Source organism: Bipolaris oryzae (assembly GCF_000523455.1).
Source record: "Bipolaris oryzae ATCC 44560 unplaced genomic scaffold scaffold_157, whole genome shotgun sequence".
NCBI lineage: Eukaryota > Fungi > Ascomycota > Dothideomycetes > Pleosporales > Pleosporaceae > Bipolaris > Bipolaris oryzae.
The window spans coordinates 225-26,935 of NW_006911433.1; the positions used below are offsets into that span (position 1 = coordinate 225).

A 26,711-nucleotide genomic window follows, 5' to 3' on the forward strand; every position below is an offset into this window, starting at 1 on the left:
CAGCCTTACGCTAGCTAGTAAAAATACTAGAATTTAAATCTCTAATAGTAGATTGTATAGCTAGCTTATGGGGATCTATTTTGGATCTGCGGTGTTGAGAATATGGACGAGAGTCACGCGTTGTGGTGGGCGGCCAAGGTGGCCGATCACTATATGTGGCCGAACACTATATGGCCGAGCTTATATTAAAGCGATTCCCACTTTTTTAACGAGGCCTGGCATCGCGCCCCAATGTACATTGACATGCTGACGCAAAAAAAAAAGGTCTTCGTTGGTGGGTATCACCGTGCTCCCTAGCTTGACCCGACCGTCGGGTAGGACAAAGGATCAGCGACACATCGTTACATCCAGGGATTTGGTAAACCGGTTTACTCCACAACCCCATGGGGTCCCAACGTGCGATTTCAGCTTTTGTTGGGAGATAGATCGTCGCTGTCACCGTCACACCCGCCGTCATAACCGCGCCGTCCACTTTATTATACTCACGGCCGTGATTACCGTAGTATGGCCAGATAGAAACCCGAGGATTTTTCTAGTACTGCGCGTATTACTCACGTCATCCACGTCCATAATCCGAGAGCGGATATCGCACCGCTGCATACCTATCGACGCATTGGGCTCTTGCTAGCTTCCGGTGTTGTATATGGCATGGCTTGCCATCACGACTACCTACCGCGACCTGGACCCGGATTATCCCGTGGAGAAAGACAACAACCTTTGGCACGATGCGTGTTGGCCAAGACGAGAATTTCTCTCCGGACTCGCTTGGCCGCGACATGATTGGATCCGCAGTAGGGTGGAAGAAAAGTTGAAGCCACGCTCCTTGGCCGCGCTCGAGACGAAGTCACACTACCCCTCCCAATTCGACCACTTGTTCTCCAGACACGCGAACACAGCTGCAGCGCGGCTGAGAACCCATGCATCACAAGACAATTAGCTCTCCACTTATGCAACAAGCTCCACCATTGGCCCCAAATTCCCCGCAATGCCACTAGCCCAAGATCTTGGGATCTTGGGGTTGATCTGGGCTCGCTTGGCCTAGACGTTAGTGGAACACTGAGTTGGTTTCCCTGCCACCAGGTCAGCCAGTATCGCGAAACACCAAGCCTTCGTGAACTTGCCAAACTACTTGTCTCTCCGACAAGGCCGCCGAAGCCCAGGGTTCTGTCTGGGCTTTTGACCGGAATCGGTCACAAGGACTGGCTAAGAAACGTTTTCGATCAAGAACCCCAGCCGTTAAGCTCCCGGGCGTCATACGGATTACCCTCCGGGGATGGTATGTGCGTAAGTTTTCCTTGCCGCCGACGCCAGCAGTGCATGCTGACTGAGAGAGAGAGTCTTGTCTTTGGAAAAGACTTCTTTGCAGTCTTTGCACTTTCAAGAGGGGACTCGGCGTCAAAGGCACCAAGCCGCCTATTTGTTACCATCAGTGTCGCCTACAATAAGTGGCTTTCACACTATTTGAATACCGACACTGCAGTTGCGTCGGATACGAGACCTCCGACAACTGGGCGCTGTCCGTTACCCCGGCCTAAGCTATCAAAATGCGGAAAGGTGACGAGTGATGCCCAGCTTCTAAGGCAGTCCGCCCTCAGGGCCCTCCACAGCTCGCATGTTTGCGATTCAGAATCGGGGTTTGTACCCAATCACTTCGGTCTGAGCGCTGGGCAATTGTGTTTGGAAACCCCGCATTCCCCGTTTTAGCCACACCGGCAGCTCCAAACTTGTTCCAAGGCGGCCGGGAGAAGTGCCCTGAGATGGCTTGGAAGGCATGCACGCGCGGAGGTACCTTGAAAAGTTCGTGTGTTTTCGGAAGAGGAGCAACTGGGGATCATCTGGGGCAAAAAAATGGAGGTCTTCACCCCACACTGAAACGTGGGCTGTGAATATAAGAGACAAAGCCCACGTCCCTGGGTTTCTTTCTTCTCCAGATCATCCAGCTCGGTCTCTGGGGATCTAACAGTACTTTGTTCATCTCTTTGTCTCCCACATTACTTCCACGTCTGTATAACTGTCGAACAGTGATTTGACTGGAATATTGATACAAAATCATCACCATGTTGGACACCAAGAAGGACCACGCCGTCATGATGGAGCGGGCTCAAACTCATGATGATGAGCCCATAAAGCCCATTCCTCAAGTCAGCAAGATCGATTATTCAGGAGCTCACGAGAAGACGGATCCGCGAGAAATTGCGCTCGTCAGGAAGCTTGACAAATGGATTATGCCCATGCTGTGGTCCATGTACTGGCTCAACTACCTGGTATGTTCTCCCAGCCACCTCATCTTGAAAATAACAGAATCACTAACACAGCAACAGGATCGTAATGCTATTGCACTGGCACGTCTCGATGACTTAGAGGAGGACCTCAACCTCAGCAGCGCGCAGTATCAAACGTGCGTGAGCATCCTCTTTGTCGGATACCTGCTTGGTCAGATTCCCAGCAACATGCTGCTCAACCGAGTTCGCCCGTCACGATACATGGGAGTTTGTATGGCTCTGTGGGCCGTCGTCTCTGCCCTTACTGCGCTGTCCAAGGACTTTACCGGTCTCCTCCTCACTCGCTTCTTCCTAGGTATCACAGAATCCCCGTACTACCCCGGTGCTGTCTATCTGCTCTCCTCGTTCTACACCCGTAAGGAGGTCGCAACCCGTATTGCCATCCTGTACACTGGTAACATTCTCGCCACCGCCTTCGCTGGCCTGATTGCCGCAGGTATTTTCCATGGCCTCAGCGATGTTGGAGGAATCAGTGGCTGGAAGTGGCTGTTTATCCTTCAGGGAGCCGTCACTTTTGTCATTGCGATTGCCGGTTACTTTTTGCTTCCCGATTTCCCTCACAACACCTGGTGGTTGACTCAAGAAGAGCGCGATCTCGCCACTAACCGCATGGCCCTCGACACTGTTGGAAACCAGGGCGAGACATCTGTGTGGGCTGGTTTCCGCCAGGCTGGAAAGGACCCCATGGTCTGGATCTTTGCCGGTATGGCACATATGCATTTGGCTGCTAATGGTACGCTAAACATCACTTTTGAATACCTGATCAGGACTATTTGCTAACTTTGACAATAGGTTTCAAGAACTTCTTCCCCACCGTTGTCAAGACCCTCGGCTTCAACCAGACCATCACCCTTGTCCTGACCTGCCCTCCCTACCTCATCGCCGGCGCCGTTACAATCGCCGTGTCGTGGTCTTCGGGCAAGTTCAACGAGCGAACCTGGCACATCACCATCTCCAAAGCAGTCGCCACTTTCGGTTTCGGACTCGCCTGCGCTGAAATCGGTGTTGCAGGTCGCTACGTCGCTATGGTCATCTTCACCATCGGTACCTACGGCGTCAACTCGCTCATTCTCGGTTGGTGCGGATCCACCTGTGGTCAGACGCCCGAGAAGAAGGCCGTCGCAATCGGTATCGTGACGACTGTCATGAACGCTTCGTTTATCTGGTACGCTTCCTTTCCCCCCCTCTTTCAGGCAAAAATTTGCAGAAACAAAAAAGACAGCCAAGCTAACATGACCAACACAGGACCCCTTACCTCTGGCCCAAGTCCGACGAGCCCAGATACATCATTGCACTCAGCTCTTCCGCTGCCTTCTCCGTCATGACTGCCGTCCTCGCCTGGGTCGCCAAGATCCTGTTTCTCCGCAAGAACAAGCAGATTCGCGAGGAGGACAGCGATGCTCAGAACTTTTATGTCTACTAAAACACAAAGGAGAAATGGGATATTTGAAGTACCTGAATTGGCTACAGTGCACAGAAATATTAGACTTCATTGGCACGATTGCTAGAGTATCTTTTATGGACTGCCTAGATGAGATAATGAGGAATGAATACTATTGTTTATTGTTTTTTTTGGATGTATTGGTTCATAGTGTTTCGAGTGGAGTCCAGACGTGCCCTGAACTTCTTTCACTCGAGAGGATATGGGTGTGAAGACGATACATATTATCACCAGAACTACAATATAGACTACTCCAAACATCACATATCAATGCAATCAATTAAAAAATGATTCCACACACACACACATACACACACACACAATTTCCCAACAAACGCATGTGTCGTCCGTCCAACATCAACGAGAGGAAGAAGAAGAAGAAGTATGACATAACCCCCCACTAATCCCAATTCGCCAATACACACATAGGTGCATGCATAGAAGAGGCGAACACCCGTTTGTCTTGGCAACAAAAAAAACGCGGCTATGTACGTAACGTGACGCAGCCGCACCCCCCCCCCCCCAAAAATCATCATTAGCGAGTCATTCTAGGCAACCACGTTATTGCAACTATTTTTTCTTTCCCAAACGAGGAAGGGGGCTAGACGCGGGGAAAATGTGTCATACATAATTGGCGAGGGTTAGCGAATCGGATGTTGAGGCTGAAAAAAAGGGGAGGCGGGAAGAGGACGAGTGAGAGAGAGGGATATAAGAGTTGACTCCCTTGGGATATTAAATACCTCTCTTTTTTCCTGTTTTAGATTTTTTTTTACAAATCATCGAATTTGAATGCGATGTGCAATACTGTTTCCATTTGCTTATATGGAGAAGGGATGGATTAGACCGACTTGATGAGGTGGTCAGTCGTACAGAAAAAATTATGGATAAGAGGGGGAGGGGGGGTCTCTCCAGGCAGCAACTTGAAGCCAGAAATACGAGAGACGAAACGAGAAGAGATATCCTGCAGGAACCCTAAACGACTGAAAAAAAAACGCCAGAATAACACCGAGGCTATGCTTTTTGTGTGTGTCCTTGGTGTGCCAGTCTGTGGACAATAGGAACGGGAAAGATGTGCGCGCGCCGAAATCGCGAGAGAAAAGAGCAGGAGCAAAGAACTGAAGAACAAAGACGGCATGAAGAAGAGAGGGGGGTAAACGTCATGACTGTCTCGTCATCCTGACATGCTGCGTCCGGTGCGGTCGCCCTCCTCTTTCCCGCCTTGCACCGCCCATCTCGACAAAATTGCCCGGCGGACGAGTCAAGTTGTGATTACCCGCCTTAAGTTCCTTCAGATCCTCCGCATCAATCAGTCGTCGCTGCCATAGATACTCGAAGAGTGCAAAATCCGGTCGACTCGTCCGCAGCGTCTGCCCATACATGACATGAGCAGAAGCAACATGATGCATGCGTGCAGCCCAAGCGGCATGGCCTCCACCCTCGCATGCGTGGGCCGTCCAGTCACAAAGTGGACACTGCACTTTCAAAGGGGGTTCCTCGCCGCGGAAATGTGATAGGCAGTGTCGTTCCCACTCTTCCTGGTTGCGCAAGATATACTCGCAGTCAAGGAACCAAAACGCACATTCGAACACGGGCGCGCGGGTAATGCCCTGTGGCATTTCCAGGACGCCCTCATGTCCCTCTTCGAGCAGCGGGTACCCAGCCAGGTGGCCGGCGAGGCCCGTACAAACGCTCGTCTCGGTAGGGGTGGCTTCTGTGCAGCACGAGTGCAGGGACGGGGGACTATGAGTCGAGGCATTGGACTGGTGGATCAGAGCCGGCGCCATGGACTCGACGCTCTTGATGGACCCGTGTTCTCGCACCAGGCTGTCAACCGCCGCCGGGTCCTGGATGCCGTGCAGGTATTGCGAGCCGATGTGGACCAGGCGGGCAGAGAGATCGGGTTGCTGCACCCAGTCGTTCAGCGTGGGCGTTACATCGCGGTCGCGCTGGCGGAGGGCGGCCAAAAACATTGTTTGGGGGTGCGACGACTTGCGGGGTTGGCTGTGGCGCAGGCGTCAGCCTCAGGCAAAGACGGGTCTTGATTGGGCGGGCAGAGGGGCAAAGGGCATCTTTCTGGCCTTGCGAACGAGTGTGGGCAAGGCAGTGCAGGCGAATCAGGACTCACTGGATCTATACGGGGTCTGAGAGGCGTACGCCCAGCATCAACGTCGAGGGAAAGATGGGAATGTGAGGAGGGAAGGGTAGGGTAGGGCTTAGCGTGGGTGTGTTTGTGGGGGATAGTCTGTTCCGGTCTGGGTCGAGGAGAGCCTATGGCGACGGATGTCGTGGCCGGCGGGTAGGGAGAGTCGGGGGAGTCTTTCTATGTTCAAGATCTCGACGGGTCGATCTCAAAGTAGATCAGATGGTTTCTACGAGATGCGGTTCTGCGGGGGTGATTGGCATCTTTGTCGCTCCTCGGATCTTCACGCCCACCGACCGCTTGCATACTACCAAGTCGCCCATGGCGAGTAATAGTCATTAGCACATCCACCACGACGGCGTCACACCTCGAGTAACGGCTCGCCTCGCGCTCAGCGATAGTGAATTGATTGGGCCGGCAGCTTGCAGATGACGGCTGTCTGCAGAAGTGGGGTGACATCTCTGAACACCCGAACACCCTTTCCCCACTACATGCCCGACCGCTCCCGTGCCACTACGAATTGACCTCTTGTATGGCGCTTTGTCGGTGAACATGATGGGCTGCTCCGAATGAAGAGTCATCGGAGTTGGCTTGGCTTACGCAGAGATACTGCACGTTGGTATGTCTGCACTGTGGTCATGTGTTTGGGGGAGATTAACGACTCTGTTGGCCCAATTACAAGAGTGATGTACAGATGTATATCTGTAGTTGCGGCACAGCAGATCAGAGCGGCTTACTGAAGCATGGTCAGTAGACCAGCCAGGGCAAGAGTGTATGCTGTCACCACACACCATCACCATACATACATACTATGTACTTGTATATTTACCATTTTCATCTGCATCTTCACTGTGCGTCCACCCGGGATTGATCGACCACCAACCATGTACATATTGTATGTAATTTAATAACCAGCAACACAAATGGAGTAATTCGCTCGTCAAACTAGGGACAAACTTTCGGCCCATGCCGGTAATACTAAGCCCGCGATGACACATACCTGGCATCGTACTTCCATCCAACACGATGGCAACTCCATATATCGCCCTGGGTATTGGGAGAATGCCAGCTGTACGCAGTGCTGCGGTTCCAGCGAATGCGCCCATGACTGGCCCTTGGCATTCTGATGTCGCGTTTCATACGCGAACGATCCCTGCTGCTTCAAGCGGCCTGCGACACAACTTCAGCACAAAACCACTGCCGTGCGCATGTGCACCATTCCCCCCCTCCCATTTCCGTGGCTCGCAACCTCTCTTGGCCATGTTCTGGTTTCATTCTGCAGCTCACATTCAACCTCTTCTACGTGAACCGATCTGGGACTCCCGACACCCATAATACCTACCTACAGTACCAGTCGCCCAACATCTTGGCTCCTCAACGCTACCGTCTCAGATCCTCGTGTCACAGCACTCTGCCGTCGCGGCACGTCCTAGGACCGCGATAAAACTGGAGACCAACCCTGCATAGCAGCCGTAGCCACCCCTTCTCACGCATGAGCATTTTCCCACGAACTGTCATAGTGTCCGCGGTACCCTGGGTTCGCCTACTTCACCCTTAGGCCGAGCTCCCGCTTTTACGAACGACGCTGTCGCTGCTGTCGTAATACTCGCTCGCTCTAGAAGCCAAAGATCGGCAAAACTTCCATGCTCATACAACGCCATAACATCCTACGGAAATACCGATCGACCGCATCGCTGCCCACGCCTTGGGCGACATGCTCACACTCGCCTCGCTCTACAGTCTCCATCCCGTACTCCTCAGCCTCATCATCACACGCGCCTACGCATCCCCAGATGGAGTTATTGGCGACCAGAAGACGCGTGTCCGCCCGACCTTCGCGACCGCCTTGACAGGCGGCGAGGGCTGTGACCTGTCCGAGATTGACGATATCCGCGATGGCTTCTCCGAGATGGTAGCCCTGTTTGCCGCTGCTACGCCCTTTGACCCCACCTCACAGCCAGGACGAGAGTTTTTCGGTCCCTCGATAGCTGGAAACTACACCGACATGATTGCCAAAAATCTGCAGCGAGCAGCAAACTACGGAGTACTCGACGGAGAGGACGGCGCCATCAATGCTGACATCCACATACGATGCGACGACCCCATGAACCTTTGCGACAGAGGCAACAGACGCGAAGGTAGCCACGCCGCCTACAATATCGGCAATGAACCGCACGTTGTCTTCTGCTCCGACTACTTTAAGATGGATCCCCTCGAGGCGCGAATAAACAGAAAGGCCGAGGACCAAATCCAAAAGGACCGCCTGATGGAATACTACAACCGCGCTTCTTTGTGGGCACGCATGGTGATGCATTTCTCCGACATCGGCACAGCAGTCGTCCAACGGCCCACTCCCGCACCTCCAAACTCGACCACCGAATGGATTGTAACTTCTTCTGAAGGTTCAATGAATACGTCTGTGCTTGCTGGTGTGCTCAACGAACAAGGCGATGGCCCAACAGACCGTCAAACCCTAAAGTACGCATACGGCGCCACACGTGCAAAGCTGCTCGCCACTCTGTCCACCCAGATGCCGTACGACGCTGCGAACAATGCCGAAAACTATGCCCTCTACGCCCTGTCGCAATACATTATCAAAGACAAAACTTTTTACCCTGCAGTCCCCATCATGGATTTTCCAAACGAAGCAAGCGTGCTTACCAATGACAACCTCCAGGATGGCGAAAGGTGCAAATATGCCTTTTTCGACATGTCCGACGTCGTGTGAGTTTCTCCTTTCCCCTTATTTTCTTTTCCGTCCTAGCGTGGTGCAGACGTGTGCATAAAAGCTAATGTTACAAAACAGTGCAAGACCGTCAAATATGTTATTAGAAGGTGCGCCGCTACCCTCTGCAGGCTCATCTTCTCATGCCTTGTCTTCGGCCATGATAGGCATAACTGGCGCTGCCTTGGCCTACGCCTTCATGGCCGCGTCGATTGGATGAAGTGGATCAAAGTTGCGAGAAACGCCAAGCATTTCTGCGTTTTGTTGGAATTTTTTCCCAAAGAAGAAGAGCAAAAACAAATCTCTTGTTAGGAGAGGTGAATGGCATGGGAGCCATGTGCGCTTTCAAATCCCCTGCTAAACCTTACGTGTGTCTGGCAACACTGATTGCCTGATGTGAACCCATGATGGACAGACATCGTATGATGCCACACGGGTCCGGGAAAGCACCTCCTCGTATTGGATGGGGGTTACGTAGAGCCCCTAACCCTGTCATCTCTTTTGATGATGCTTTCGATCTACAAGCGGATACTTGGATCGTATGGAAGCGTAGATGACTACGCCTGGCAAGGTTTGGGTGCGGGAAGGGACCATGGGTGCCAAGGGATGGTAATCTTGACTCCGTAGCTACGCGCTGGGATGTAAAGTCGCATCATGACGGTAATTTTTCGACTGACCAGTTGAAGAAATCAAGGCAAAGAAGAGATGGTACAGACGTCTTTTGACCTTGGTATCCTGGCCTTTTCGATATCGATAGAGAAGATAGTAATAGTAATAGTCAAGCAAATAAGCCCTGATTTGACAATGACTGTATCGTGACTACTGTATCTTCTCTTGCACAGTCGACGAAGTGCAAACACCAAAAGTAGCGATACATTCTGTTCCAGTATGTCCTTCCGGGTATCAAGAGCAAGCATGACTTTTTGAAATAAGGCATATAAAGTATGCAAATGCAAAGGTAGTCGTGTATCACCCAATATGATGTTTCAAATTTTGTCCTCGCATCCTAGGTGAAAGAGGTCGTTGGCCAGAAGGTGGATTCCAATCCGGCCGCTTCCTCGTCGGCCTCGAAGAGCCAGGCTCACCCGATTCATTCTTCATAGCCTGCACCACGGCCTCGATGACATGTCCCGTCTCCGCGCGCACCTCTGCATATTTAGCAGTAATCAAGGGCTCCTGAACGTGCAGTCTCAGGCTGCCCGTCAGGTCTAACTTCTTGCCCGCTTTCAGCAAGCCTGTGAGATCGGGTCTATCTTGAATAGCTTTGGCATTGACGAACATGCCATGGTCGTCGTATCCTCGCTCTTTCAATTCGTCTTTGATGGCATTGCGTAGACGGCGTCTTGCCCATGCTCGTACGCAGCTCGACTTGCTCAGATTGGCACCTGTGGTTGCATGCCACCAGAGTCCTTGTTTCTTGCGCTCTGCCTGTCTGCGCTTCTGCGTCTCGTGGAGGGGATGTGAAGCGTCGCTTACGACGTGGTTGAGGATGAAGTTTTTGTATTCTGGCGCATAGCTTACTATGAACGTCTTGGGCTTGTTCTTAGCGAGGATTGAGAAGGCGCTCCTCATGACTCTCTCTTTTTTTCTCTCTCTTTCTTCCTCGTTCTATCCGTCACGTTCGACGAAATATGCACAGTGACGTTTGTAAGTAGTAGAACACAAAAAAACGGTCACAAGGAAGATGGGTTGGCTGCTCGGGTGAGCGCCCAACGCTAGGCTCGATACGGGCAAGCGCAGGGCGTTTAGCGCCAAATGTCCAGGGCAGGCATCCCACAGTGACTGTGTCGGAATCCACACGAAGGCGAAGCGGGCTGTGTGTGGTGCAAACAACGGGTCCCGCCACTACATAAGAACTTGCGCCCTGCTTTCTCGAGTCCCCCGACTCCCAATCTCCACTTACAATCAACACACAAACAAGCTTCGACAACCGCCAGTATGCCGAAGAACAAGGGAAAGGTATGTTGGTTGTTATTCCTTTGGAGGGGCAAGGGCTCCCCACTACATGCGCACACAACGTCTATGATGCTGCCTGGCCTCACCTTCAGGCAGCGCCTCACCTCGCCCCATGGCGAAGTGCAAAGCGCCAGCACCACTTCCTAAATTTCCCACCAAGGCCCTCAAACAGCGCCAACCCACATGCTAACCACATTCCACAACAGGGAGGTAAAAACCGACGTAGGGGCAAGAACGAAAACGACAATGAAAAGCGCGAACTCGTCTTCAAAGAGGAGGGCCAAGAATACGCCCAAGTAGTAAAGATGCTCGGAAACGGCCGCCTGGAAGCCCAATGCTTCGACGGCGCCCGCCGCCTCGCCCATATCCGCGGCAAGCTGAGGAAGAAGGTCTGGATCAACCAGGGCGACATCATCTTGCTCTCGCTGCGCGACTACCAAGACGAAAAGGGCGATGTTATCATGAAGTACTCTGGTATGTCTGAATACCCTTCACTGACTCGGCCATTTTGCGTGTTCGAAGAGGACAAGATGAAGGAGTGAAGGGTCATTTTTGGCTAATGAATACGTTGTAGCCGACGAAGCCCGTTCATTAAAAGCATACGGCGAACTCCCCGAGAACGCAAAGATCAACGAGACAGATACCTACGGCGACCAGGGCGACGAGGGCATCGGTTTCGAATTCGACGAGGACCGTGATGATAGTGATTCGGATGAGGCTGAGGGTGGTGGCAAGAAGGAGATTGATATTGATGATATCTAAAGGAGAGAAGAGATCCGCCATGCTGTCTCGACTCTTTGCTTTGCGCTTTCCGCGGCTTCTGGCGTTTTTGCGGTAGCGAGGGTTGGGCTGCTCAAATGCTGCTTCTTGCGAGCGGGCGGATGAGAGAGAGAGAGAGATAGAGAGAGTGTGTGGTTATTCTAATCAAATCGACTGTGGTGACGGGAGGACTATTCAGTTCTTCAAGTTTCTTCTTCATATTCGACATATCCTCCATGCTCCGCGACTCGAATTGTCTATACATGGAAAGAATGATGATTGGCCCAAAATCAATCTAACATGCCAACCAAATCCACACATGTTCCAAATCTAACTAAACACCTGCAACTGCACATCCTCATACACACTCCGATTCAAAAACCGATGCGCCCTCCTCCCCACATCCGTACCCACGAGCCAACAAATCTCGCGCTCACTCATATTCGCCACCTCGAGTATATTCTCGCTCTGAAGCATCAGCGTCGTAACCGCATTTTCATTAATTCCCGGCAGCGCCCTCAGCATATCCTGACTCGTCTGGTTAAAACTGCGCATCTCATCGCCGCTGAGATGGGGATCGAGACCCAACTGGACGGCGCGCAGGGGATCCGGTTCATCTTGCTGTTTCTTCAACTCTGCAAAGATTTCTGCGGTTTGATAAGGGGACGAGGACCAGATGATGCGGAGGCGGGGGAAAGCGAGGGTGAGCATTACGAGTTTAGATTGGAGATCGGGGGTTGTTGCTGATGAGAAGGCAGAACTGGTGCTTGAGGCGGCGGGGGCGGAGAAATCGGTAAAGGGTTCGAGGGTGAAGGATTTGTTTTGGTCGAATTCGATGAGGAGCATGGGGTGTTTGTAGTGTTCGGTCATTGATTCGACTTGGTTGAAGAGACGGCCGTTTGTGAATGAGGCGATTAGGTCGCGGATGGATTTGCGCTCTACGCAGATTTGCGGGGTGAGGACGTAGTCGCCGACTGTGAGCATGCAGGGGACGATGACCATGGAGCGGCCATGGAGGAGGGAAGGAAGTGATGAGCGGAATTCTCGTACGTCGACGACTACGCGAGGGGGTTCAGCGGTGGCGGCGAGCCGGCCTCCTCCTGCTATCCTTGTGTTGATTGTGCGCAAAAAGGACTCCTCGGGCGCGAGATTGGCAGATGGGTTCTGGGTAAATGCCATGTTTGCGCGCTCTTTGATAAGCCGCGTGAAGGCGTCTTTTTCGCGACGAACAGCCGACAAGTAGCGTTGCTCTTCTACACTGCCGCCATAGTACATGAAGAATACTTTGACAGTTCGGTCCGTATGCGAGGACCGGTACACTTCGATGCGCCGGATGAAGGCCGCATCTGGCTCGTACATGATAACATATCTCGGTTTCGTTTCGTCGAGAACGTGCTCGTCTAGGTCCCCAGAGTAGGGATGTATGATGATTAATGAGTTCATGTCGAAGAGTTCGTAGTAGCTTTCCATGTTGTCTAAAGGATCAAGACCAACTTCCCCCGGTTTTTGTGCTGCTTCCACTTCTGTGGGCTCAAGTTCGGCCATGAGGCTGGCAATGTGCGCGTCACGATCTCCAGCTGTACGGACTGCGCCTGTGTCACCCCTTGAAGGACCAGCTGCTGCGTTGGCTCCTCCTCTGACGCGACGTCGCTTGTTAGGCGGAGGCTTGCCAGAAGTTGGACGTGCGCCACTCTGAGCATTCTTGTCTGTATTACTATTGATGGCTTTTTGGTTCTCTGAGAATAAAGCTGCACTGACTTTGCCAAAGTCGCGTTTCCAGGCCAGGTAGTTGCGCAGCTTGCGTCGCATCATGAACTTTGCTGATGGCTCATACTCGTCTTCATCTTCATCTCCAGAGCCCTCTGGTTTGACATACATGGTCTGTAAATATTCCCGTAACTGCGCTGCTGTACCCTGGTCGCCGCACATGATGAGAATCGACCCATTAGACGAATCCTGCGGTGTGGGATTCAAATATGCATCTTGCTCGATCTCTTGCAAAATTTCAGCTAGCTGCGTCCATTTGGGAAACTCTTCTAAGACAGGTTCCAGTGACTCGGGTACTGCATTTGTGGCGTTGGCTAGCTCGGCGTTGGATACCTTGCCCGTGTACACCCTCCGCTTGGCCGTTGTGAAAATGGTATCAGCGGCATCTAGAAACAACCAGGGGGACTGGTTCTGCTTCGTTGACCCTGGTGGTGGTTGGGAAGCCGCCAAGACGGTATCGAGATACTTATTGAAGTTTACAGCATCGTAGGTGAGGAGCGCATGCAGAATGGTCCGTAATAGGGACAAGTCACGAACAACCTGTCGCGTCTTGAAAGTGGTCCGATGCCAAACAGGATCCAACTGCCGTCGAATGATCTGGTCAAAGTTCTTATGCAATGCACTGTCCACTGTCCAGTCCTCAACTTCCAACCCTGGGTTGCCCTTCTTGAGCTCGCTGATGCTGGCTTCCACACATGCCAAGACGGCATTCTGTATATCCTGCATTGCTTCCGTCATGGGCACCTCTAATTCAATTACTTCGGCCTTTTTGCGCCCTTCGAGCGAGTTTGCAACGGCGACATGAAACCTTGGGTATAGCGCTGGTTTTGTCAAGAATAGGTTCTTCATCATATTGGTGAGCGGAGAGAAGCCCGTGGTGAAGGGCTCTGGCGTGTCCGAGAAGGCTTTCAAGAAGCCAACCTTGTTCTTCTGCCGATATATTCTCAAGATGAAGGCCTCAAGGGATGTGGCCACGACTCGTTCGGCATGGAGAACCACGACACCAGTCACCGTCTCTGGGTTGAGCAGGCCGGACAAGAAATCCACAATGAGGATGCGCGATGTAATACTGAATATGCCGCCTTGTACATACATCTTCTCGCGTGTCCCGACGCTCATTAGATCGGTATTGACTAGGCTCAGGCCACGACATTTGGGCGCATTGCTGACAGCCGCGTGCTCGGCCAGCGCCTCACCGATCCACACATTCTCGTGGTCGTCGGCTCCGACGAGCAAGATGAGGTTATTACCAGCGGCATCGTACGAGTGTAGGAGATTTGTGACAATGCGCAAAAGGCCGAGGCCGCGGGCGAGAAGGACGAGCTCATCTTCCCCGCGTAGCTCATTGAAGATGTCTTGCTGAAACTCCTATGATGTCATCAGTAAAAGGTGCCGCACGTTGAAGCGAAGACATACGAGAGGCAACGAGAGCTTCACGGGGGCTTGCGCATCGCCGGGCATTGGATACTGCTTCAACTGTTGGGGCGGGGCAGATAAACTAAGTTGGGGTTGTGATGCGCGTCCCGAGTTTTGCGCGGGCCTTACGCCAGATCACATGGGCGCGAGACCAATGCGAGGATATCGGAGGTAATTCTTGGCAACTTTGAGAGCAAAGGCCATATGTCAGCCAATTCAATCGTATACTCCTTGATTTGCTGCCAGGGCTGAGGGTGGATAATTTGAGTCCGCATTTAAGAAGCGGCTTCAGATCGTGATACATGTAAAAATACAATGGCAAAAAAAGGGAATCATATCGAATGGGCTTGCTTGATCACTCTGCGCTTGCCCTGATCTCGGCCTGTCTTTTCCTGCTCTCAGCAGCATAGGCGTCACGCTCGTCTCTGCGGGCTTGCTGCTCCGCCTCTGACCTCTTTGCATCCATTTCCTTCTGTGCAGTCCAGACTAGTTTGGTCAGCAGGCTGGTCGGGGATTATATGTTAGCGAGCGAACACGTACTAGGCTTATCCGACCTTGCAGCCTCTTTCAACTGGCCGACGAATGCATCGAATTCCTTCTGTCTTTGCTCTCGTCCTGCCAGTGCCTTCTTCTGAAGTTCTGGATTGTACCTCTGCACATGATGTAAGCAGGCTGGCAGGCGCATGCACGTGGCCGAGCGGATGTACCTTGAAGATTTCTTCCTCTGTGGGCGTGACATACCAGACGAGCGCTGGCCCGCCTACGCAGAGGACTGCACCTCTTTGGAAAAGTTAGTATGCTGCTTGCAGGTAGCAACGAAGCATGTCACATACGCTGAGAAGGCTTTGATGTATGTTCGGGCGGACGGCATGATTATTGTCTCTTTTACAAGCTTACTCGGTGCTCGACAGGCAAGGATGGTCTGGTGTGTGTTGGCTAACGGCGGAGACGTGCACAGCCTGCAGCCAAAGTGGTGAAGTCAACATTCCATGCCGGCGCCACGGTGCAAAGAGGCTAGTGGGATGCGCCACGCCTGCTGTCACGTGTATCTCTACCCTTGCAAGCCTGTGCTGCACTGCCACTGAGGCTGACGACTGATGGCTAGTGAACTGTGGATGGTGGAGGATGGTGGCTGGTGAATGGTGGCTGGTGGGCGGGGGGCCAGCGTTGGATGCGGCGAACGGCGTTCCCGAAGCCCCCCAGGCTTCGATCGGCAGGGCTTGGGTGGTGCCAATTGGCCGAGTCTGTCGAGTTGCATAACCTGTGTATGATCTCCTCCCGCTCTGCAACTCGGTTCGTACAGACATTGTCTCCCCCCGCTGACCCTCCTATCCTCATCGCCCGCTGCTGAAACCAATCGTGTCCTGCCTCTCACTCATCTCGGCTGATGACGAACAATCATAACGCTGTCGTTATAATGATGAGGGCTCATTTAATCAATTGGCGGTGCTGCTAATTAACGGCCTTGATTCGCTTGCCCCCTCCGACCCCCCAGTCGCTTAATGCGGCGTTTCAGGCGCCCCCGGGTGCTGGCAATGTCACACTTTCTTCTTTATTTCGTCAATGCAAGGTTGCTTCGGCGCTCAATGGACAGACGGCCCATCTTGGGTTGAAACGCCAGAGTCAAGCCATTGGATCTCACCCCCGTGTTTGAGGAGCGCGACCGCAGCCACACCCGCAAACCCCCAATAAGCGTCCATTCCGAGTGGGTTGTAGTCGCACAACCTCTACCTGTCAACACCCTTCATTCTCCTCTTGACCTTCTGCTGCCCTTATGACTTGCTCGTTCCTTGCGCCTGTACCATCCCTCTTTAATTTCGACCCATCCTTGCAAGGACCAGCACTACCACCCTATTCCCCACGCCCGCTAGCAACCTACGTACGCGACAAACACGCCGAGCCAGGTCCGGTCCTTGAACACGCGCATGCACAGGCGCACTTAACTTCTGCATCCCCGCCCTTTGCACCTCGTTGCTACTTTCTTCGCCAAGTCTTTAAAATACAAAGGGTCGTGTTCACGCTATCCCCCGCAACACCGTCGGTATGGCATACCAGCAGCAATACGGTAACTACCCGCAACAGCCACAACAGCAACAACACTACGACCAAGGAAGGCCACAGCAAAGACAACGCCAACAACAGGGCTACGACAACTATCACGACCAGCAATACGACCAGCAGTACTATGATTATGGCTATGACCAGGGTGGGAATGAACAATGGGACAATGGCCATTACGATCAGGGCGCATGGGGGAATGCGCAACAACATGGTGGCTATCAAGATATGAATGGACATTCGAGACAGGCTCCGTCAAACCAAGGCCGTCGGCCGCCCCCGCAAGACCAATACTACCAGGAGGAAGCATACAATGATCCATATTACCAACAACAGCCCCCACAGAATCAGGGTCGAAGACCACCCCCTCAGCAGCGACAAGATCCTCGTAACCGACCAGTGGGAAGAGGAAATGGGCCCCCGCCAAATCAACAGCCAGGACGGGGTGGGATCAGGCCGCCGGGTATGTTGCGCTGTCTCTGCACCATTGATAAATATTGTCAGGTCATCATGTCAGACAAGATGCTAATTGTTATACACAGGCCTCGACCGGTCCATGCTGAACCCTCCAGCGCCAAAGAAACTACCTCAAGATAACCCGTTTCCAACATTCCCTCCAAAAAACCAGAAGCAGCAAAGCGCGAACCCTACACTTGACCAAAGCATGGCGCAAATGAATATCAATGATAGTGGAGGGAATGCGGGTCCCAGAGGTCCGCCAGGGCGAGGACAGCCTATGCCACAGAGAGCAGGACCTAATCCTCGGCAGGACTCAGGGCACTTCGAGGACCAAGGTCAACGACAACCTCGAAATCAGATGCCACCAGGCCAGCGACCGCCACAGATGAATGTTGATACTAACAGGAGACCAATGCCGCACCGTACATCTGACCCCATGTCTCCCTCCAGACGGAACTTCGGTTCAAACACACAGCGTTCTATGACCATGCCTCAGAACGCGCAAAGTGGCTATGGAGCGGGTGGATACAACGGCCAACAAGAGTATGCTGAGCCTGGAGCGATGTCTGGCTACAATGGCCCTGCATCGCCGACCTATGTTCCACCTAGGCCAACCACTGCTGGCGGAACCAGACCAAATGGGCCTTCGATGCAGCAAGGACAAAGACCTCCAATGCCGCAAATGCCAGCGCAACAGCAACAACAGCAGCAACAACAACAACAACAAGCGCAAAACGATGACCCCTCAGGCCTAGATAACTTTTACGATGATTACTATGGTTCGGAAGACCGTAAGAGCATGGGAACTGCAATCGACATGCCCGATTTTGATGCCATACCTGAGACAAACAACAAACATCGCCGAGGTGATTCGATCGACGGTCATTTGGCTCCTGCAAACCAAACACAAGCCTATGCTCCACCGGACGCTCCCGCAAACCCACGGGCTGGACCCAATGGCAACGTCCAGGGCCAGCTATCGCGAAGCCGATCGCAGCCGCAACTCAACAACCAATACGCCAACGGTGTACATCAGATGGCTGCGGATGCCCCTCCTATGCCAGGCGTGCCAAGGGCAAACACCGGATTTGGAGGTCCGACTGGTCTACCAAACGGAGCCCGAGGTCGGGGACCGCCGCCTAGGGGGATGACAACGGACGGCATGCCACGAGGTCCGCCCAACCAGGGCCCTATGCAGGGGCAACCACAAAACTTTGACCCCAGGTACGGACGCAATCCGCCAGGAGTTCAAAGACTCTACTCAGACGAGTCGACTTATTCAGAGCCGCCACCGAACACAAGGAATTTCGCTTCATCACCAGCAGCCGGTAATGCCATACCTCGACCGGGAACAGCGGCACCTGCACCAGGACGCCACCCAAGCGATCCGATGGGCAGAAGGCCCGGTACCACTCAGCCGCCGTTGAACCCAGACGCATTACCAGCGCATCCAGTGCCTGTACGGCCGGGGTTAATGCAACAAGGACCACCACAGCAACAACAACAACCCCAGTCATCGATGCCTCAGCAATCAAGACCACCACCTGTTCGTCAGTATAATAGCGAGCCAGGACGCCCAAGTTACGATAGTCAGCACTCGACCGCAAAGCGCAACAGCGCGCAAAATGCAGCCCCACACCCAGTAACGCATGACGAACTGAACAGATTGCGTAATGCTTGGAAGAAGTCTGAATCTTCAGACATCGCTACAGGCCTGAAGCTAGCGAGGAAGCTTGTCGAAGCGTCTAGTGTGCTCGCTGACGAAGGAGGCACGGCTGATAACCGGACAAAGAACAAGAATCGCGAAAAGTTTATGCAGGAGGGCTATAAGATAGTGAAGAAGCTGGTCAGCATCGGATCTCCCGATGCCATGTTCTATCTTGCCGACTGCTACGGTCAAGGAACCCTTGGTTTACAGGTGGACACAAAAGAAGCATTTACTCTATACCAATCCGCTGCAAAGGCCGGACATGCTGCGAGTGCGTATCGAACAGCCGTTTGCTGTGAGATGGGCCACGAAGAAGGCGGAGGTACAAAGAGGGATCTGGTGAAAGCAGTGCAGTGGTACCAGCGCGCAGCAGCACTAGGCGACACACCTGCAATGTACAAGATGGGCATGATCTTCCTCAAGGGACATTTGGGCCAGCAAAAGAACTTTGGCGAAGCCATCAACATGCTCAAGCGTGCTGCCGAACACGCAGACCGAGACAATCCTCACGCTCTCCATGAGCTAGCCCTTATCTACGAAGCATCGACAGGCACCGAACGCATTGCCCGCGATGAAGCCTACGCGCTGCGACTCTTCCACCAAGCCGCAGATCTTGGTTACAAATTTTCTCAATTCCGCCTCGGACAAGCTTACGAATACGGTATGTTGGGATGCCAAATCGACGCTCGCACAAGTATTGCGTGGTATACCAAAGCCGCGGCTCAAGAAGAACACCAGAGTGAACTCGCACTGTCGGGCTGGTATCTAACCGGTACCCCTGGCATCCTCGAACAAAGCGACACAGAAGCATATCTCTGGGCCCGCAAAGCAGCGTGTGCGGAGCCGCCGCTACCGAAAGCCTTGTTCGCCATGGGCTACTTTACTGAAGTTGGAATTGGTTGCTCGAGGAGTTTGGAGGAGGCGAAGAGGTGGTATGGAAGGGCTGCTGGTAAGTTTTCTTTTTCTCATTCCCATCATTGCGCCTCTGTTTCATTTAGAATGGCCTCTTTCTTTTCAAAAACTGACTCGTCGATTTTTTTTAGCATACAAATTCCCCAAGGCCCAGGAACGACTTGAAGAGCTCAAGAAGGGGGGAAGTAAGGCGCAGAAGAATAGGGAGAGGTTGAGTAGGACGAATCAGAAGCAGCAGGAGGAGAATTGTACGGTTATGTAGGTTGCACGTTGTGGAGATGCTTGCTTGATTTACTGGTTATTAGAATCGAATGGGCTGTTCCTTCCCTTCCCCCCCTTTTCTTTTGGCACTAGGTTTTCTGTGCCCGGGGTTACAATGCCTGTTTTAGCATTTGACGGATGTTTTGTTCATGTTTGAGCGATTTGGTAGTTCGAAAAGGGAAAAAGTGGAATTCAGGAATTACTCTCTGCTTCTTTGTTGCAATGGTTTGTGGTAGGAAACTCATGATGTTGGATGACACGAATGTGGAAAATGTCATGTAGGTCTTCCTTGATATGAGAATGGAGTTTCGTAAGCAACATATCATGACATTCATCATTACTCATTCACTCTACGTACACAACATCCACGCCCAGCTAAGCATACTCCAATCTCTCCTGCCCCCACCCGGGTCTCAAATACTCCCCATCAAACCTCGACTTCCAACTACTCTCCACCGCAAACTCCTGCACCATCTTAACATCTACCTTCACGCCCTCGTCCTCCTGCGCCCAAACACTCAGTCCCAGTACGTTCTCTCCACCGTAATTCAAAATACCCGGTGGAACAGGGAACTTAACTTCATTCCCCACGTACGGGTTGAATCGAGCATATTGGTACCCATTCACAAAAAGCTGAGCACGGATCGTCTTCGCAGCAGGGGCATTGAGGATAAATGCAAACGAAGCATCGACATGGGCGGGGACGTCGAGGGAGAAGGTGGTGCGGTAGAACTTGATATCTGCGCCTGAGAAGCCAGTCGAGGGGGAGCCAGAAGCCCAGTCTGCGTCGTTGAAACCGGGGAGGTGCCAGCCTAGGCGTTCGGCGACGAGACCGCCTTCAGCGAGGGGACCGCGGACGGGGTCGAGAAGTGTGGATTCGCCGCCGGCTTCTCCGGCGATTTTCCAGGTGGTGAAGGTTGCGGGGCCAGAGAGGGAGGCGTGGAGGATGCCGCGGGGGTCAGTGGCGCCGCCGCGGAGGTCGTGGCCGGTGTTGTCTTGGGCGATGAGGAGGACGTTGGTGGTGTTGGAGTGGACGGTTGCGTTGGCGAAGGAGAGAGTTGCGTTGGCTCGACCCAGTGTGGTGTTGCCGAGCCAGGAGCCAATGTGTTCGCCGTTGAGCCAGGCGCTCCAGCCGAAGGCGAGACCGCCTTGGACGGAGAGTTGGACGCCGGTGGCTGAGCCGTCAAAGTAGCCGCGGAAGAGGTGGAAGCTGTTGTGGAAGCCGTACTCATCAACGTAGAGAACTGGGAGAGTGTCTGGTTGAGTTGGGTTGGGGGTGGTGAGGTGGTCTGCAACGACCCATGCAGCACCGGTGTCATCATAATCAGATTCCTTTTCTGGGAGACCTTCATTTACTTTCCAGTCGTCCAGAGAGGGCAGTTGGATAGTGCCGTTGAAGGCGGTGACATGTGCCTTTAGACTACCGTAGGAGGTTTGCGAGGTAGAAAGCTTCTTTCCGTTCCAGGAGAGAGTTTTAGCGCTGGCACAAGCAAAGACTTCAATGTCAGTGCTGTTCATGACGTCTCCCTTTAGGGCAAGGACATCGTCATCGAGGGCTACATGGCGTACGAGGTATGGTCCTTGTACCAAGACTATGTACACATTAGCTTCCAAGCGCTAAAAGTAATAGTATCAGCGATTGCACTTACCAGATTCGTCAACAGGCGCAAAGGGGTCGTTTGATAAATTAGGAGCCCAGAACAGGTAAGCGGTCGGCTTATCAGCAACAACAACCTTCACGCCATTGTCAAACTGGTATACACTCATACCAGACACAGTCTGAATATCAGTCGTGATACCCTGGGCTTCGGTATAAAAGGTGGCATTTGAACTTGCACCACTGTTGACGACCAAGCCCTTTGTAGCGCCCTTGACATGGAACTCAACAGACTCGCCAACGCCAGTCGATAGCACTACGACTGGATTGGAATCAATGAGAGCATATGTGAGAACCTCTGCAGTAGAGTAGGTAAGAATACTGTCTCCAATTGCGAAGTCGGTGACAATAATCTTGGACTGGTGGCCATTGAGAACGATAGAACCACCATGTTGAGGGATGGTAAGGTTTCCAACCGATGTGCTGACGTGAAGCTTGAACAATTCACTAGTTGCTGAAGAAGATGTGGCATGAATGGTAACGTAGAATGCACCATTGGTAAGGGGATTGCGGAGCTCGCTAGCCTCAACTGCCGAGTTCGTGCTGTATGAGGTAGAGTTTCCCAGACGATCGGTGACCGTCAAATCATCCGCAACACGAGTGAACAAGGCCAAGTTTTTGGTCTCGTAGAATTTTGCACCAATCTCACGGTTCTCGCTGATAGGGCTACTGTAGTCGTAGGACGTAGCTGTGACTGGAGCTGCAAGGGCACCCCAGTTTGTTCCTCCAAACATCATGTAGAGGGAGATAGCCGTGACCCGCTGGGAGATCAGATTCCGGTAGAACAGATTGGCAAAATCGGCGCCAATGTCTCCGGGACAGCCACCTTCCGGTCCACCCCAAGGGTTGTATGAGCCACCTTGGAACTCTGGGAAAAAGCTTGGCTGGGTTGGAGACACCTCCTTGAAGTGGTCGTAGTAGTTGATGGTCTGGTATGCTACGTATCTAGAAAAAGGTGTCAGCGGGCGATATATGAATATCTCAAATGTACAATACATACTTGCCGTTAGTACCCGTGCACTCGTCAAGGTTACAAGACCAGCAAGACGGGTAGCTATCGAGACCAGCAACATCGACATTTCCGACAGCACCAGGCGCATAGTCCTTGCTCCAGCTTCTGGTGTTCATATTAGGGTCGTTGTGGATAAGGGGAACATCAATTCCGTGAGCTCGTGACATGTCCTCCAGTGCTTGCATGTAATTTGCAGCGCTTGGGTTTGGAATTTTCTTGTCTCGGTTTTGCCACTGTTCTCCATACTCATTCTCGATCTGGTAAACCAACGCATTTCCACCCTTGGTTACAAGATGCTCAGATGTGAGCTTGGAGAACTCGGAAAAGTATGGTTCTAATGCATTGATATACCTTGGGTCATCGTTGCGTAGCTTTCCATAAGCTCCTGTGGTGAGCCATAATGGAAAACCTCCAGCATTAGCCTCAGCATTGACGTACGGACCAGGCCTGGTAATGACGTAAAGACCAACACGCTCAGCAATTTCAAAGAGCTTGGTGAAGTCGTGCGCACCGCTCTCAAAGTCCAAGGTCTGGTTGTTTGCGCTGTGGTAGGCCCAGTTGCCGTAGAAAGCGAACGCTGTGAATCCTGCAAAACATTAGCTCTAGCTCGATTGCACCTTATGTGAGTCGCGATACTTGCCAGCTGCCTTGATCTTCTCCAGCAAATCTTCCCAAACCTCATAGACAGGGATACGCCAGTAGTGAATTTCTCCGGAGAAAACGAACAGACGCTTTCCATTCACCTTGAACGAGTAGTGGTCCCATTGCACAACATTATTCAGGCCGTTGTCGTGAAGCGGCCATGTACTAGGCGTATTGTTCTGAGCAGCAACACTATATTCATTTGGTATCACTGCCAACGAAAACAAAGCCGACAGCCACGAGAAGCTAACGAGAGTCTTCATGGCGTTTAGGGACCGAAGACGTTGAGGCCAATTAGCGCTGTGCCCGTTGTGTCGGGCATTTTGAAGATTTATGAACACTAAGCAGATGCCATCACCCCGGTCGCCACGGGATGGTAGCAAGACGCTAGCTATATTGTGACGGCAAACACGGTGAGATGTGGGGAAGCAGAAGGCTTCCTAATGGTGGAATTTACATGTCCATGATGGTAGAGACGAACCACCGGGTGCCGAGGCGCGGGTAAAGGTGTCGGTGGCAGCAAACGTATGTCGGGGCACGGAAGGCTTGCTGTTAGGCGTTAGTGCAATGGAGACATGGAATAATCTTTGTAAGTTCCAAGACGAGAAATAAGAGCATAGGGAATGGCGCGTTTTCTGCAAGCATCATGACAGCTTGTGGGGTAAGAAGAGCTGGGGGGCGGCTGGGGTAGCTGACGTATTACCGGTTAAAATGCACATGGCGGTTTGTGGGCTATGTGCAAAACTGAACATTCCTCACAGAACATTGTTACGATAGAAGAGAATTGGTAGTTTTTGTAGAAGTCATTCATTATATTTACAATTTTGCGACTGCGAGAAGCCTGAAAATCCTAGGGACGGAAATTGGTTTCCACGGATAGTAAATACCTACGTATGTACGTAGTAAAGCACGGACCATGTCTGCCGGCGATGTCCTAAAAACATCTGTTTCCGCCCTCTTTCTTCCCAGATAAATTCGACTACATCGTGAAGCGATGATGCCAGCATCTCAAAGAAAATCTCCTCGAGTAAAATTGTCGTAGATTCGAGTAGTCTACTCGTTCTCCGTGACGTCGATAACAGTCGACTTGAATTTCCTGGCAGGAACTCTGCGGTTGAACAGAATGTCGAGCTCGCGGTAAGAGCGGTTCTTGAACTCGGGAAGACCAAAGTAGGCTGAGACGAAGCAAACGCAAGCTGTGGCTCCCCAGACATATCCACACTTGCCGGCCATGTTCCAACCAGTTGGGTTAAGCATTCGTGAAGCCAGGTAGATCATGGGAATCTCAGCAACGTAGTATGCTGCACGACCGATACCAGTGCTCAGGGCACGAAGGCGGACCGAGGAGGCCTCTGCAATGATAGAGTACGTGATGGGACCCATGGCCAGAGCGTATACGAACGAGATGATGACACCGAGACAAGCTTGTGCGTAGTTTGTCGCACTGGTCTGGTGAAGCGACGCGAAGATGCCGAGAAGGAATAGCATGAAAATATTCGTGGCCGTGCCTGCGAGATAGATGGTACGGCGACCAAAGTATGCGCTTAGAGGCCAGGCAAGCATGTTAGCAACCAGTTGCAGGGACGAATTGATCATGTTGAGCTTGAAAGAAAAGTCGGTAGACATTCCAGCCTCTACGCACAGTCAGTCATCTATGTTCCAAACTCGCTGGAGGTACTTACGCTCAAAGAAGAATGTGGCTTGGTTGGCAATCAAGTTACCGGCGAAGTTTTGCGACGCATAGATCAAGCAGGTAATCAGCGTTCGGCGAAGATCAACTCCCTTGAAAAGATCCATGAATTTGGCATTGCCGCCCGCATGGGCTTCAATCTCAGCAGTACGTTCCATCATGGCCAATGTATGTTCGGCTGCTGCTTGAGTGCCGTTCCTACGGCCGAGGCGCCTGATGGATACAAGGGCTTCCTCTTTACGCCCTTTGCGTACTAGCCACCAAGGGCTCTCAGGAGCAAAAAAGATGAGTACCATGAGGGGTAGCTAATCTTATTAGTTTTTGCTATTTTCTTGGCGGGGAAATGATACTTACAGGAAACATCCATTGCAGGGCAAGAGGCGCTCGCCACGCCCATTCATCATTCCGCTTGTTGAATGAGTAAGTGACACCAGCGACAAGAAGCCCACCGATAGACCAAGAAAGCTGCAGAGTTGCTGTGCAGGCACCACGGAGTACAAGTGGTACAACTTCACTAGCATAAGCAGGTGAATTTCCAATAAACATTCCCCATGGAACTCCTTCTAATGCTTGTCCAACGACAAGCAAAGAGAGCGAGTCGGCCTGAAATAATGCTATTAGTCAGAAGTCTCATCATACTGCTCGAAAATGTATGACTTACGAAGAAAGAGACAAAGATGGTGGCATTCATAAGAACGAGAGCCAAGAGATTTGTCCAGCGGTAACCAAGACGATCGGTAATTGGACCAACGATGAAGACACCAACAAAGGCGCCGCATTGGCCAGCCTGGAAGAGCGAACTCTGCCATTTTGTAGGGATGGCCTTGGTAGCCTGTCCCGGAACCTCGACTCCGTATCGTTCCTTGAAAGCGGTAAGAGCGACAAAATTACCGTTCAAGAACATATCGAAGGACTCCATGACCTAATCCATATTAGTTATCCGCCTGCATGAAAATTCCCTCGCGAATTCACTGAGATTCAGTATCGGTAACCAGGGACTTACAATCGTAAAACAAAACACAAAAGCCCAAAAACAAGCCGCAGGATGATCCTTGACAGCCTCCCACAGCCCCATCTCGTGTTCGCGCGTCTCAGCATTCTGCGCATCAGTCATGAGCTCCTTGTTCTCGAGGATCTCGGCATGGTGGCCGCCGATGCTCTTCTCCCGCATCGCTTCGTCCACCCCAGACTTCTCATCGTACTTGGAATCGGCGAGGCCCGACATCTTGTAGGTGTCGTAGCCGTGAACAACTACTACTTATTTGCTTTGTGACGCCACGAAAAGGGCAAAGAGCGGATAAGCAACAAGGCAAGCCGGGAGCCAAGCAAGACGATGGCGGGCACTTGGAGAGCTTATATATACGGGATGAGCATGCTGGTGGGTCTCGGCATAGCAGGTTCAGACGACCACATGCTGGGCCCCCCATGGGGCTCCGCACAAGCCTTTGGAGGGGGTGCTTGTCGTGCTTGTCGTATACCTATCGATACCGTTGGGGCTCTTATTGGGTGGGTCACCCCGGGGTGCGATATTAGTGGTTCCCAGTGATGCCTTGCGGCCTGTCTAGCTCAAAGTCAAAATATTCTACGGCGTTCTTATTGATGCGAAAATTGGACGCTCGGGCACTTGCAAGTATACTCTTCTGCTCAAGTCGGTAGTATGACCTTGGACGCATCGTCGGGACCACGCGCTCGTGGCGGAAGTACTCCTCGATGAAGCTTAGCGAAGCTCAATGGCAGGTTTGTGACGACTACCGGGCCCTGTGTACGAACTGGGTGCTCGTGATAATCGTCAGCTAAGCATGACGAGACTATTTAGGCTATCTTCA

At 52.3% G+C, this 26,711-nt stretch overlaps 11 protein-coding genes across 11 annotated transcripts; 6 read left to right on the forward strand and 5 right to left on the reverse strand.

Annotated features, from left to right (window-relative positions):
* Nucleotides 1-1,317: 1,317 nt before the first annotated feature.
* Nucleotides 1,318-1,704, forward strand: COCMIDRAFT_104561 (uncharacterized protein; the record flags this gene model as incomplete). The annotated part of the gene is made up of 1 exon (XM_007693243.1): nt 1,318-1,704. The coding sequence occupies one exon, from the start codon at nt 1,318-1,320 to the stop codon at nt 1,702-1,704; it is 387 nt and encodes a 128-aa protein (XP_007691433.1).
* A 353-nt stretch (nt 1,705-2,057) lies between these two features.
* On the forward strand, nt 2,058-3,705 carry COCMIDRAFT_104552 (uncharacterized protein; the record flags this gene model as incomplete). Its single annotated transcript, XM_007693244.1, has 4 exons — nt 2,058-2,264; nt 2,322-3,015; nt 3,075-3,447; nt 3,528-3,705. 4 exons carry the CDS (start codon nt 2,058-2,060, stop codon nt 3,703-3,705), a joined length of 1,452 nt encoding a protein of 483 aa, XP_007691434.1.
* A 1,175-nt stretch (nt 3,706-4,880) lies between these two features.
* COCMIDRAFT_104534 (uncharacterized protein) lies at nt 4,881-5,693 on the reverse strand (the record flags this gene model as incomplete). Its single annotated transcript, XM_007693245.1, has 1 exon — nt 4,881-5,693. One exon carries the CDS (start codon nt 5,691-5,693, stop codon nt 4,881-4,883), a length of 813 nt encoding a protein of 270 aa, XP_007691435.1.
* A 392-nt stretch (nt 5,694-6,085) lies between these two features.
* COCMIDRAFT_104537 (uncharacterized protein) lies at nt 6,086-6,295 on the forward strand (the record flags this gene model as incomplete). Its single annotated transcript, XM_007693246.1, has 2 exons — nt 6,086-6,197; nt 6,237-6,295. The coding sequence occupies 2 exons, from the start codon at nt 6,086-6,088 to the stop codon at nt 6,293-6,295; spliced, it is 171 nt and encodes a 56-aa protein (XP_007691436.1).
* A 1,282-nt stretch (nt 6,296-7,577) lies between these two features.
* Nucleotides 7,578-8,808, forward strand: COCMIDRAFT_8312 (uncharacterized protein; the record flags this gene model as incomplete). Its single annotated transcript, XM_007693235.1, has 2 exons — nt 7,578-8,587; nt 8,670-8,808. The coding sequence occupies 2 exons, from the start codon at nt 7,578-7,580 to the stop codon at nt 8,806-8,808; spliced, it is 1,149 nt and encodes a 382-aa protein (XP_007691425.1).
* Nucleotides 8,809-9,557: 749 nt separating this feature from the next.
* Nucleotides 9,558-10,160, reverse strand: COCMIDRAFT_8313 (uncharacterized protein; the record flags this gene model as incomplete). Its single annotated transcript, XM_007693236.1, has 1 exon — nt 9,558-10,160. One exon carries the CDS (start codon nt 10,158-10,160, stop codon nt 9,558-9,560), a length of 603 nt encoding a protein of 200 aa, XP_007691426.1.
* Nucleotides 10,161-10,526: 366 nt separating this feature from the next.
* On the forward strand, nt 10,527-11,306 carry COCMIDRAFT_29267 (uncharacterized protein; the record flags this gene model as incomplete). Its single annotated transcript, XM_007693238.1, has 3 exons — nt 10,527-10,547; nt 10,637-11,018; nt 11,119-11,306. 3 exons carry the CDS (start codon nt 10,527-10,529, stop codon nt 11,304-11,306), a joined length of 591 nt encoding a protein of 196 aa, XP_007691428.1.
* A 327-nt stretch (nt 11,307-11,633) lies between these two features.
* COCMIDRAFT_104563 (uncharacterized protein) lies at nt 11,634-15,357 on the reverse strand (the record flags this gene model as incomplete). Its single annotated transcript, XM_007693247.1, has 6 exons — nt 11,634-14,438; nt 14,626-14,713; nt 14,846-14,972; nt 15,027-15,138; nt 15,194-15,266; nt 15,320-15,357. 6 exons carry the CDS (start codon nt 15,355-15,357, stop codon nt 11,634-11,636), a joined length of 3,243 nt encoding a protein of 1,080 aa, XP_007691437.1.
* Nucleotides 15,358-16,529: 1,172 nt separating this feature from the next.
* COCMIDRAFT_29270 (uncharacterized protein) lies at nt 16,530-19,885 on the forward strand (the record flags this gene model as incomplete). The annotated part of the gene is made up of 3 exons (XM_007693239.1): nt 16,530-17,007; nt 17,087-19,660; nt 19,755-19,885. The coding sequence occupies 3 exons, from the start codon at nt 16,530-16,532 to the stop codon at nt 19,883-19,885; spliced, it is 3,183 nt and encodes a 1,060-aa protein (XP_007691429.1).
* A 374-nt stretch (nt 19,886-20,259) lies between these two features.
* On the reverse strand, nt 20,260-23,458 carry COCMIDRAFT_39848 (glycoside hydrolase family 35 protein; the record flags this gene model as incomplete). The annotated part of the gene is made up of 4 exons (XM_007693241.1): nt 20,260-21,476; nt 21,534-22,486; nt 22,542-23,139; nt 23,194-23,458. 4 exons carry the CDS (start codon nt 23,456-23,458, stop codon nt 20,260-20,262), a joined length of 3,033 nt encoding a protein of 1,010 aa, XP_007691431.1.
* A 790-nt stretch (nt 23,459-24,248) lies between these two features.
* COCMIDRAFT_104548 (uncharacterized protein) lies at nt 24,249-26,110 on the reverse strand (the record flags this gene model as incomplete). Its single annotated transcript, XM_007693248.1, has 5 exons — nt 24,249-24,829; nt 24,878-25,190; nt 25,240-25,488; nt 25,547-25,807; nt 25,889-26,110. 5 exons carry the CDS (start codon nt 26,108-26,110, stop codon nt 24,249-24,251), a joined length of 1,626 nt encoding a protein of 541 aa, XP_007691438.1.
* Nucleotides 26,111-26,711: the final 601 nt, after the last annotated feature.